Source organism: Sturnira hondurensis, unplaced genomic scaffold (genome assembly GCF_014824575.4).
Source record: "Sturnira hondurensis isolate 20B ecotype Veracruz unplaced genomic scaffold, ASM1482457v3 Scaffold0007797, whole genome shotgun sequence".
Taxonomy (NCBI): domain Eukaryota; kingdom Metazoa; phylum Chordata; class Mammalia; order Chiroptera; family Phyllostomidae; genus Sturnira; species Sturnira hondurensis.
This window is the reverse complement of record NW_028080428.1, coordinates 2,971,838-2,983,956: the sequence shown is the minus strand read 5'-3', so window position 1 is coordinate 2,983,956 and position 12,119 is coordinate 2,971,838. Positions and strand designations below refer to the sequence as shown.

General features: G+C 60.5%; 1 protein-coding gene across 3 annotated transcripts in view; it reads left to right on the top strand.

The window, feature by feature from the left end:
- Positions 1–12,119, top strand: part of PC (pyruvate carboxylase) — a 94,767-nt gene that overhangs the window by 60,948 nt on the left and 21,700 nt on the right. The window contains exons 1-7 of one of the 3 annotated variants that reach the window (XM_037053339.1): positions 5,274–5,361; positions 10,291–10,426; positions 10,574–10,758; positions 10,989–11,154; positions 11,282–11,427; positions 11,538–11,655; positions 11,918–12,069. In XM_037053339.1, coding sequence (XP_036909234.1) covers positions 10,291–10,426; positions 10,574–10,758; positions 10,989–11,154; positions 11,282–11,427; positions 11,538–11,655; positions 11,918–12,069 — 903 coding nt within the window. In that variant the 5' untranslated portion in view covers positions 5,274–5,361. Of the gene's footprint in view, positions 1–5,273; positions 5,362–7,861; positions 7,948–10,290; positions 10,427–10,573; positions 10,759–10,988; positions 11,155–11,281; positions 11,428–11,537; positions 11,656–11,917; positions 12,070–12,119 lie in introns of those variants that run through there. The other 2 variants (XM_037053340.1, XM_037053338.1) reach the window with 2 other exon arrangements.

The following is a 12,119-nucleotide window of genomic DNA, read 5'->3' as shown; positions in this document are numbered from 1 at the left end:
TTGCTGTGCATGCAGGCTTCCACCCTGAAGGCTAGGTGTCTGCCCCGGCCTCTGGCCTCAGTGGACTTCGCCAGGCTGTCTGCTCCTTTGTCACCACGTCAGAGCCACCTCCCTACCGCCCCTGCTGAGCTCTCCGCCCACCCACCTGCTGGCACTGGGACCTGCTCATGTTTGCTGCCGACCACCCAGCTCTCCCCTGCCTGGAGGGGGCACCGGTCACCATCCTATAGAGCTCCGCCCTGCCCTGGAGTTCCCCGCTGGGCCCTGCATGAGGATGAGCAGACGAGAGAAGGGGACGTTTTTTTAGGCTGGTGCTCCCCGACGCCTGATTTTAGGGACTCTTCGAGTTCTGGTGGGGAAGTCTATTTGTTTCCTGAGGCTGCCATGGCAAAGTACCAAAGCAGGGTGGCTGACAGCACAGAGATCTACTGTGTCACAGTCTGAAGGCCACAAGTCCAAAGTCAAGGCACTGGCAGGGTCGTGTGCCTTCTGACAGCTCTAGGAGAGGACCCTTCTCTCTCTCTCCTCGTGCTGGTGTTTTCCAGCAACCTTGGCATTCCTGGACTGGTGGGTGCGTCTGCCCGGCGCCTGGCCGCCTCCTCCCTGTCTTCACGTGGCCTCCCCTCTGTGTGCATCCGCCTCTAGGCCCTCGTTTCTGAGGACACCCTGGATGAGGGCCCAGCCTAGTGACCTCACTCTCACTGACTGCCCCTAGAAAGACCCTACTTCCAACTCAGGTCACATCTGAGGTCCTGGGGGGGAAACTCCCATGTGTCTCTTGGGGAGCACAATCCTGTCCATACACTGGCACCCACTTTCCTGCCACCTTGGAACAGTGGTGAACTGAATAAGCAAGTGGGGCTCCGACTCCACCCTCCAGCTGGGGTTGTGGGCCGTGAAGGGGCCAGGGAGCTCTCTGGGCCACCTGCATTGGTGTCTGGCTCCCTGCACAGCCTTGTCCAGCCGTGGCTGAAGAGGGGTCTTCAGTGCCTGTCGCTCAGCCCTTCCCGGTTCCCAAGCTCAGTCCCTTCTCAGTCCTTTTTGCTGCTCTTGCCCCTTTGCTTTTCTGTGTCGACAGTTTGGGCTCCGATCTGTGTGTGAGGGACACATGTGTGTCCCACTAGCTCATGTGTGCTGTTCCTAGCAGGGGCCATGCCTTATTAATCTTTGTCTAAGAGCTCTGTCATACTTCTGGACTCACACTACTCTGCAAACCCATTGTGTGACCCAGAGAATCCATCCATCTGTCCAGCCCGCCTGCCCGCCCGCCAGCCCTCCATCCATCCGCTCATTTATGTATTCATTCATTCCCAGACATTTAATTCAGTGTTGGGCACTGCACAGAGTGCTGGGGAGACACGAGGGGACAAACTGGATGGAGGGTCCTATCCCCAAGGTCCTCCCAGTGTCCGGTTGCGGTGGGTTATTTAACAGCAAGTGCTCTTTCCTGAGGACACAGACACGACCTCAAGGAGAGCCCTCCTAAGCAGGAGGCCAGTGGGGTGGGACAAGGACAATGACGGAAGTGAAATGGCTGCCCCAGGGAGGACACCCGAGCCAGCTGGGCAGCGGGGCTGTCCAGGAAGGCCTCCCTGAGCAGCTGTGAAAGGACGTGGAGAAACTAGGGCATGTGGCCTTCCCACTGTGGGTCAGGCACCTGGGCAGGTGTGTGCGGGGCAGCAGTAGCGCTCCTTTTGCACCAGGGGGCAGTGTTTGCCCCAAGTCTTCCTGCCCTCTTTCTAGTCTGGGACCAGGCAGCCGCTGACATGCCAGCCAGCCCTCTCCTTGTCCCTGTACTTCTTTGTCATTCCCCTGCAGGCTCTGATACCCCCGACTTGGCCTCCTCTCTCACAGCCTCCTACCCCCAGTCCACAAATCCCCAGGGCCCACACAGTGTTAATTGTCCCCGTTGTCACCGTTCCACCCTCTCCTCTCGCCTTGCTGCCTTAAATCCAGGGTTGCTGGGGTGGAGGCACGCTGGCCTGGTGCCGAACCCCTGCGGTCCTCTCGGGGCAGGAGCCCCTGGGCCGTGCTGCGCCGGGCCCACGTGCTTTCTGCTCCGGGTCGTTCCCCGTCCTTGGCCTTCTCCTTCTTCCTTCTTCGTCCGCCACCTTCACTGTCTCTGTCCCCATTCAGGTCCCCCACCTAGAAGTCTCGGCCTTAGTCTGTCTGCTCTGCGTACTCTGATATCTGCAGCTGTAGACCCGACGGTCAGTCGGTCTTTTCCCTTCATCCGTCCGCGTTGGCTGCCAGCCCTGGGGGCCCCTGTTGGACACGGTTAGGACAGCACAGAGCTGCCTGGGAGGAAGGGACTCCCGAGGGGGAGAGAGCAGCCCCGTCCATCAGAGGCTCACTTCTACCGCGGCGTGAAGTCTCTTCCAGGAAGCTTTGCTTTCTGGTTCTGACCTGCTGCTGCTGGCTGCTGCTGAGGCCGCTGGGGCGGGGACAGGGCCTGGTGGGGTGCTGCTGCGGGGCAGTGGGAAGTGGCTGTAGAGGAGCCTTACTGGCTGATCCAGAGATTCCTGCGCCTGTTTCGGCCCGTTCTCCCTTCTCACCCACCCTGGCTGCTCTCCCGCACACCTCTGAGGTGGGTGTGCCGAGGGACCCCGTCCAGACTGCGGGCTCCAAAACTGGCCCGGGGGCCGGCCTCCCCCCGGAGCTGAGCCCTGCCTTTCCCTCCTCTATGCCCCTGCCCACAGCTGCCTTCTGAGGTTGGTGGAGATGCCGTGTGAAGAACTGGCATGTTTAGGGTAGAAGCGATACAAACCCTCAGAGGAACGTCCCTGGCCATTCAGGGGCTGCCCTGGCCCAGAGCATGTCCACCCTGAACACAGTGGCCGTGCCATCTGCACCCAGACTTGGATGGAGATGGCCCGACAGTGGCTATCAGAGGCCGCCGGGAGGCAGTTCAGGTCTGAAGTGGCGGGATTTCTAGTGCCGTTTGGATGACTTACTCGGCAAATTGACACTGCATGTCGGGGCTACACGACCGCCGGCCATGTCATCCGCTTTCTGTGGGGACAGGCGGAGGGAGGCGGTGGCTCTGCTAGGGTTCGGGTCAGTGACGTAGTTTTATCAGGAGCAGAGTCTTTGGTTTCCAAGTGCCTGTCACACTGTGCTTCTAAGGAAAGCCACCATGTTCTCCTCTGGTTGGGTGATGACTCCCTGGGTCCTGCCGGGCAGAGCCTGCTCCTGGGACAGCTGCTGGGCTCCGGACTCTGCCCTGCTGGGAGAACCTGGGGACTTCGGAGTCCCTCTGCGCCAGTCCGCTGTCTGCACCAGGGAGTGACGGGGTCTGAGGGCTCCCTGAGCTGGTGCTTGTAGCAGGTCCGCATGGGGCCCAGCGCCTGGGGAAGTGTGTCACCTGCTGGCACTGGCTGGCCATGTGGGCGGAGCTGGGGGGAGCGTTGGACGTAGAAGTGACCCAGGCCGGTCTCCAGGAGCAGGCAGGCAGCGCCAAGCCCTTTCCCCCGCCTTGCCCCATCGCGCGGTGCAGGCCCTTTCGTGGCAGGGCTGTTACCGCTCCCTGACCACCGAGCTTCGACCCAGTGCTGGGGAGAAAACCGAAGGTTGGAGAAGAGTTGGCAGTCTGTGGGGTCATGCTGAGAGAAGGCAACAGGTGTCCTACCCACTTGTGGCTTCACCTGCTGGCAGGGTGTCATTCACTGGCGGTCCCAGTGTGTCGGGCCACCCCGCTCACTGTCTCTCGTGCACAACCCGAGGCCGAGGAAGCGGGTCTGGCTGTCCACTGGCATTTGTGGAGGTAGCTAAGAGGCCTCTCCGGGACTGTGAGCTCCCTGTCAGAGAGGACACTGGGCGAGAATCTTTGGGGTGCTGGCTGCTTCCGCCTGAGTCACCGTTTCCCCGTCTCTGAGGTCAGAACTGGAGATTTTTGCTCGTGGTCCTCACCATCACCGAGCATGGCATCGTGGTGTCCCAGGTCGGTCACCAGGGGCCTGCTGCGCCTGGCAGCCTCTCCCGTGGGGAGACCCAGCCAGAGCGGGGCACAGAGCCCCTGCCCAAGGGCTGCAACCCCCCCAGGGGGCGGCTGGTGTGACTGAACCCAGGGGTTTTGCTAGGGGCCCAGTGTGGCCGAGCAAGGGTGTCAGAGATGGCAAGGGAGACTCTTAGCCAAACTGTCAGTGACCTTGAGGACTTCCTGGTTATCACCCACCAATCAAACACCCAAGAGCAGGGCACAGAGTGGCCCCTGTCAGGAGCCTCGCCCCCTGCCCACACCTCCCCCTTGTGCCCAACCGCACCACTGCCTGCCTTCAACCCCTTGTGAGGGGGACAGGGCTGCCACCAGAGTGGTGCACAAGGGAAGGCCACCCTCTGGAGTCTCTTTCTGGGGAAGTGCCACTGAGGAGATGCTGGCATGCAGGTCACCGCAGGGTGCCAGGGCTGGGTCAGGGCAGGGAGTCGGTGCCCTGAGGCCTCGGCCCCACCTCAGGTAGGGGCCCTGCTCCGCTTCTTCGGCAGGTCTCACCAGGCACCTCCGACCAAGTGGCTTGCTGCCTCTGACACCCCAGTGGCTGCACAGGGGGCAGGACAAGATTTGGGGAGCAACGGGAAGGCGCATTTGGGCGCCTCCTCCCTTTGACCCACCCCACAGTCAACAGACACATGGCCCACAAAGGCCCATGAAGGTCCCGCTTCCCAGAGGGGAGGGCCCTGTCAGGTGGCCCACACCTGTCCTGCATGCAGGCTTTCTCCCGGCTGAAAGGCCCGAGGAAGCACGGGGCTGCCGGCCCCTCTGGTTTCAGGTCTGGGAGGGAAGTGGGGTTTGACGAGGGATCGCATGGGCGCTGGGTTAACCAAGTCCTGAGAAGGGTGGAGACGCTCTGGGACGAGGCTGTGTGTTTATTCATTCTTGTGCCCTCGGGTCCCAGGCCTGCCGTGGGGGTGTGACGGGGGGGGGGTGTCACGTGTGACTAAGCTGTGAACTGGGTCTCAGGGCTGTCGAGGCTCAGAGGGGCAGTGTGACTCATGCCCACTGTGGTCCACAAGAGCACCTCAGGACCACTCTGCCTTTCTGGCTGGTGTTTCTGACCTTTAACCGCACTGGCAGCATGAAGTCTGCTGTCCCTTTCCTTTCCCTGCTGTCACGCCTGGGACTACCTGCTGCCTGTGTGACCCAGCCTCCCTGCCTGTCCCTCTGGGCCCCAGAGTGGGAGGAAGCCAGGAGTTGCTCCACTGCTGCACCCCCTTCCCCGGATTTCAGCCTTGGCCGCTGCCCACGCCTCCAGCCATCCGGTGCCCGAGAACTTTGTATTCTGGGGCCAGTGACATCAGGCGGAGCGGCCAGCTGCCTGCAGCCTCCCTGGGCGGAAACAGTTCTGGGCTCCTGGCCGGTGAGGGGTGAGTGATCTGGGGAGGGCACAGCCCCGCGCCCCCTGGTGCCCGCGTCAGGTGTGGGCCTCCGGTGGGTGCAGTCCGCTCTCTGTGTGCACAGGAGTCACACGTGCTGGCCCCTGGTCCCAGGAGGCCCACCCGGTCCCCTGCTCTGGGTGGGTGGCGGGTAAGAGTGGTGCTGTGGACCTTGAGCCTGAATGTGGGGGTGTGGGGGCAGGGCTTCCCTCTGCCCTCTGTGTTCATCTGGGAGGAAAGGCTGGTGGGAGGGGAGCGGGAGCAGCTCAGGGCTAAGGGCTCAGTGACTCCCAGACGGTGACCCGCGATCCCCAGACGGGTGACCCGCCCAGGTTGGGGGTGGCGGCGCCTGATCTTACAAAGGAGCTCCGGTCTCAGACACCCGGATCTCGCAGCGGGAGGCAGAGCTCGGGGCAGCCCCAGGCCTGCGGGCTCTAACCTCAGGCCAGGCTGCCCTTGGCCCCACTTTCCCCGCTGCCTGACTCCAGCCCTAGGGCCCTGACCTTTCCCCTCCTCTCACGCTGCTCTCCGCTCTGGGGCCTAGATTGCTCAGGTCCCAAGTCCAGGCCAGCTTTCTTCCCTCAGCAGGGGATGTGAGGTTCCATTTCAGCATAGTTCCTTGGGCCGGATTTCCAGAATGCTGATGACCCTTCCCAGGGGTATAAACATCGTATAGGCCCTTGGCAGGTTTGCAAGGCCTTTCCAGGGAGCCGAGACCCAGGCAGCACCTCTGGCAGGGCTCACCGCACGGGGCTCAGTGGTTGCCAGCACCCGTGCCGATCTGAGAGGCAGAAGTGGCCCCTCGCTGTTCTCTTTAGACCGAGATGATTTCGGTGAAACGAGCCTGTTGGCGGTGTATTAGCCACTCAGGTTTACGGTGGGTTCTGCTGCTGTGTTGTCCTGAGGACGCCTTTGCCTTTTCTTGTCTTCGTCCGATGAAGTGGTTTGGGACCGTTCTTCTGGGCCCTGTCCACACAGAGCCCTGCCTGCAGCCCTGGGCAGAGCAGGCATTTGGGAGCCGGGATGAAGGTGAGGTTTGCTCTTTGGCGTGGATGCCGCCGACTGCCAGGGCCTGCCTGCTCCCAGCCGCTTGGCCGGGAAAGGCTTCCCCTCCGGAGCAGAGCTCAGGCTTGGGCCAGCTGCTGGCCGAGCTGTGAGGGGCCAACAGGGCAGCACCTGCCGTTCGCTGGGCGGTAGGTGAGGGGTGAACGTCGGTGTTCCTGGCCCCGAGCGCAGAGCAGATATTCCGGCCTCTGTGTGAGCAAGCGCCGCTCCCCATGGCCGTCTCCTCCTTTGGTGTCTGCCAGGGACGTGGCCTTGTTCAAGTCTTGTTTTGACGCACATTTCAGACTTACAGAAAAGTTGCAAAAGCAGCACAAAAAATCCTCTTACACCCTTTACCCAAACCCCCAATGCTGATATCGATCAGGTCTGTTTCATTGCCCATTTCTCCCTGACCCACTTGAGTGTGAATTGCAGGCGTGATGCCCCTGGCGTGTTTTTTCCCAGGAATGAGGGTCTTCTCTAAGATACCACAGCACAGCGTTCAGGAACTCACCGTTGACACAGCGCTACTTAAAATTTGTCGGGTGTCTCCCTAATGGCCTTTGTTGCACAGAAGTCCAGGGCCCAGTCCAGGTCACACCTGCATTTCCGTGTGCGGCCTCTTTCATCTCTTTGAACCTAGTCCTTTAGTGTTTGTCTCTTGTGAACTTTGACACATTTCAAGAGTACAGGCCGCGCTGGCTGGGGAGGCTCAGGGGATGGAGTGCTGCCCTGGGAACCAAAAGGTCGCCAATTGGATTCCCAGCCGGGGGCACGTGCCTGGGTTGCAGCCAGGGCCCCAGTGGGGGTGTGTGAGGGGCAACAGAGCCGTGTTATCTCCCGTGCATTGATGCTTTTCTCCTTCTCTCCTTCCCTTCCCCTCTCTCCAAATGTAAAACAAAATCTAAAAAAAAAAGAGTACAGGCCAGTTGTTTCGTGGAATGTCCTTTAGTTTGGGTTTGCCTCATGTTGTCCTCTCATTAGATCCAGGCTGTGACCCGGCAGAAACACCCTGCAGGTGTTCCTTCACCCCTTTCAAGAGGCACGTGACGGCCACCACACGGCAGCAATGTTAACCCAGATCACCCGGTTCCCGTGGTGTCTGCCAGGTCTGTCCACTTTGCAATGAGTAAGGAAGGACATCCCTCGCTTTAGAAGCTGAGCCAGAGCCCAGCCAGACTGATGTCATGTCTGTGCGGCTGGGTTTGACCCAGGTCACAGCCTCCCGCCCAGGGCTCGGCTGGTCTTGAGCAGTGGCCCGTGCAGTCGTCTTTGTCTCGCTGCCTCTCGTGGCTAACCGCTCCCCCGATCGCAGGCTTCCCCTCGTGGACGTGGTGCCTCCTGGCTTTCTTCCCCTCTCTGGGGTAGCCCCTCAGTCTCCTTCGTTGGTTCTTCCTCCTCATCCTCATCCAAGACTCGGCGTTGGTGGCACCAGCGCCGAAAGGCACCAGCCTACCTCTAGTCTGCTCTCTCCTGGCTGATCTACTCCAGGCCCGTGGGCTCAAACACCACTCCTTCGCCAGCCTCATCCAGGTTTGCTGCCTGCTCTGATCTCTTCTGGGGGCTCCATCCCACTGCCAGCGGGGCCTGGTTCTCTCTAGTCCCTCCTGCTACAGACAAGGTCATTGCTACCCACCCACCCTGGACTTCTCTCTCTCCCTTGTCCTCCACAGTGGGTCTTTCTGTGACTCCTACCTGTTGACCACCCCCCCCCCATCTCTCCCCATTTTTAAAAAAATGTAACACAAATTTTTTAAAGATTTTATTTATTTTTAGAGAGAGGGCCAGGAGGGGGAGAAAGAGAAGGACAGATACATTGATGTATGCAAGAAACATCAATCAGTTGCCTCTCACAGGCCCCCTACTGGGGACCTGGCCCGCAACCCAGGCATGTGCCCTGACTGGGAATCGAACCAGCAACCTTTAGGTTCACAGGCCAGTGCTCAATCCACTGAGCCACACCAGCCAGGGCGTCTCACCAATTTTATCTATTCCCCATTGCTCCCACCCAGGTCAGAGGCACTGCGTGTCTTATCTCAGCCTCTGCACAGCCCTGAACATGCAGCTACCCACCAATCCAGAGAGCTTCCCAAAGTGCGTGAGGCCATCCTCTCCACCACTACCACCCCATGGTGCTTGGAGGAAAATGAAGAGGCTGAAGAGAGGCTGAGAGACCAAGAGCCAAGGCCCTGTCTGCACCTGCAGCCTCGCCTCACCCCTAGGTGTCCCTGCCACCCTGCTCTTGGCCCTGGAACGCATCCAGCTCATTCCCCGTTGGGCCTAGGCTACCCCCGTTCCTTCTACCTGGTGCTTTTCCCGATCTTCCTGCTTGGCTTCCTGCTTGTGCTTCTCCTGTGCCGATGCCCCTGTGCACCCCTCCGCAGAGACATCCGCTTTCACATCCAGGCCCAGTGAGCTCCCGCTGACCCCCACCAGGTAGTTCACAAAGCGTTACCTGGTTTCTTACCTTCGAGGCACTAGCCACGGCCTGAAAGGACCTCGTGTCTGTCATCTTCTCCCTTTTCTCCGCTCCTCTCTCAGGTGCACCCACGGGGAGAGCAGGGGCCTCCGTCTGCTGCCGCCCTGCGCTGGGGCTGCGCCGGGCGTGGGGCTGGGGCTCGGGGCCTGTCCTCTCTCCTTCCGCCCACGCTTCCCTCTTCTCTTTCTTCTGTTTATTTCCTTACTTCTTCTCTTCCTGTTTGGTATATATTTCTCCTTCTCCATCTCATTGGCCATAACAAGACACTAAGGTTTTTGTAGTAACTGTTTTATTTATTGATTATGTGTTTATGTTCCCTATGTAGAACAAATGGGTGTCAAGCATTTTAAACTTTGCTAAAAAGCGAATCACACGGTTAACTAGATACAGGCAGTAGGGCGGGGGAAGGACCGAGTGCCAGGCCGGGTGGACGCCGTGCGACTTCGAATGCATCTTCTTAAACTCTGCTGGGCCTTGGTTCCCCTCGTTTACAAAACGAGGGAGTGATTCGCCTCTGAAGATGTTTTACATTCTGGGCTGTAAGTTGCCCTCTGTTGGTTTTTTTAAAAGTCCTTTTTATTGTGGTAAAATACATCTAACGGAATTTGGCATCTTAACCATTCATCAGTGCACAGTCTGGCAGCAGGAAGTGCGTTCACACTGTGCGGCCATCACCACGTCTGTCTCCAGAACGTCGTCACCCCCAGCCTAACTCTGTCCCCTCAAAAGCCTAACCCCTCAGCTGCCTGTCACGGGCCCTCCCACGGTCTCTGTGAACCAGTGGCCTCCGGGGACCTCATGTTCGCGGGATCACGCCACACTTGTCTTTTTGTCCCTGGCCTGCTCCACCTGCCCTCAGCCGATTTCCATTACCCTGCGTTCCAAAGCCCGCAGTAGAGAGACAGGTTTCTGCTGCCGTTTAAAGAAGCCTGCGTCCTAACTGAGCAGAAGCTTTGCTTCCTGAGCAGTCACAGTGATGTAGGTTCTCTGGGCCACGGTCACCCTCATCGTCCAGCCAGATGGAACCCTGAGGGCGACACACACACACACTCGCCACTGTGGTTGGGGCGGTCCTCAGTCGGGGCGCCATCGGAGGGGCGCCGCTGATGCGTGCGCACACCTGGTCCTGCTGCGCCTCAGTCTCGCCTTGACATTGCTTTAGGGGCTGGGAGTGTTATAAACACTGCAGTGAGTTTTAGAGAGTTAGGGTAAGTTTGGGCTCCCTTCGGTTTCATTTAGCTCCCTGTCCTGCGGCCAGGCAGCCTCCCAGGGAATGAGGAGGGCGCCGGTGCTGGCCTTCACCTGGGGCTGCTGTGGGGCAGAGGTGGGACCCCCACTCTTCCTGGGGACCTTCCCTGCTGAGGTTGCTCCAGCCTGGCTCTGACTTCCCTCCCCAGATGCTGAAGTTCCGAGCCATCTGTGGGGGCCTGAGGCTCTGGGGCATTCGCCGAACCTCCACCATTCCCTTTGCCTCCGCAAATGTCCGGCGACTGGAGTACAAGCCCATCAAGAAGGTCATGGTGGCCAACAGGGGTGAGCCCCCTGGGGCCGGGAGAGGGGCCCTGGGCCAACCCCAGCCTTAGCTCTCCTCCTCCCGCAGCTTCCCGCCATGGTATCTGCTTCTCTTAGCATCCAGATATCTAACTTCTCACTGTGCTGCCCCCTGCCCCCTGCCTCCAGGTGAGATCGCCATCCGTGTGTTCCGCGCCTGCACGGAGCTGGGCATCCGCACTGTGGCTGTGTACTCGGAGCAGGACACGGGCCAGATGCACCGGCAGAAAGCAGACGAAGCCTATCTCATCGGCCGCGGCCTCGCCCCAGTGCAGGCCTATCTGCACATCCCGGACATCATCAAGGTGGCCAAGGTGAGCCAGGTCGGGCCAGGGATGCCTCTTAAGGGCCAGGGCTGGGCCCTCTGCCTTCCCTGTGCCGTGCCCAAGCCCCAGGCCAGCCAGCAGTAAGTGTGGGTGGATGGATGGGGGGACGGATGGATGGGGCGAGTGAGATGGGGGAGGCACAAGAGCCATAGGGTCTGGCGCAACCTGTGTGAAGGGATCTGAGTGGCATGTCTTTCTTCTGCCACCCCCGCCCCCAGGAAAACAACGTGGACGCCGTGCACCCTGGCTACGGGTTTCTGTCGGAGCGCGCGGACTTCGCCCAAGCCTGCCAGGATGCCGGGGTCCGGTTCATTGGACCAAGCCCAGAGGTGGTTCGGAAGATGGGAGATAAGGTGGAGGCCCGGGCCATCGCCATCGCTGCAGGTGAACGTGGCAGCAAGCCGTGGGGACCGTGCAGCTCTTCAAGGGGGGCCCTCTGGGTTGGGGCCTGGCGGGTGTTGGCAGGGGCTCCAGCCTGTGACAAAGGCCCCACATGCCTGTCTCTCAACAGGCGTCCCCGTGGTCCCCGGCACGGATGCCCCCATCACTTCCCTGCACGAGGCCCACGAGTTCTCCAACACCTACGGCTTCCCCATCATCTTCAAGGCTGCCTATGGGGGTGGGGGCCGGGGCATGAGAGTTGTGCACAGCTATGAGGTGAGCAGGGCCCGGGGCCGGGAGGCTACTGCAGAGCCACCGCGGGTCTGGGTGTGGGTGGGGGTGGTGCAGAGGGGCCCAATGTCTGCTCAGCCTCCACCCGCCCCCAGGAGCTAGAGGAAAACTATACCCGGGCCTACTCGGAAGCTCTGGCCGCCTTTGGGAACGGGGCGCTGTTTGTGGAGAAGTTCATTGAGAAGCCACGCCACATCGAGGTGCAGATCCTAGGTGAGTGGAGCTGCTCCTGGGCCGCCACGGCCAGCGGGCCAACCTTCCTTGCTGCACTGGCCTTTGGGACCCTGGGAGCTCTCCCTCAGTAAGGGACCCCCAGCCCCTGCTGGTGGGCTGTGGGGGTGGGGCAGAGCTCCTGGCTGCCCCCCGCTTGCTGGGAGCAGGCTCTGGCAGGCCACGGCAGATGCCTGGGGTGGTTGGGCCTTTAGCAGGTGTTTAGATTCCGGGAGAAGCTGAGCCCAGCCTACCTCCTCCACAGGGGACCAGTACGGGAACATCCTGCACCTGTACGAGCGAGACTGCTCCATCCAGCGGCGACACCAGAAGGTGGTCGAGATCGCCCCTGCTGCCCACCTGGACTCTCAGCTCCGTGCCCGGCTCACCAGCGACTCTGTCAAACTTGCTAAGCAGGTGAAGGGCAGGGGCTCTTGGGCACAGAATTTCCCCACCTTGTGACAGGG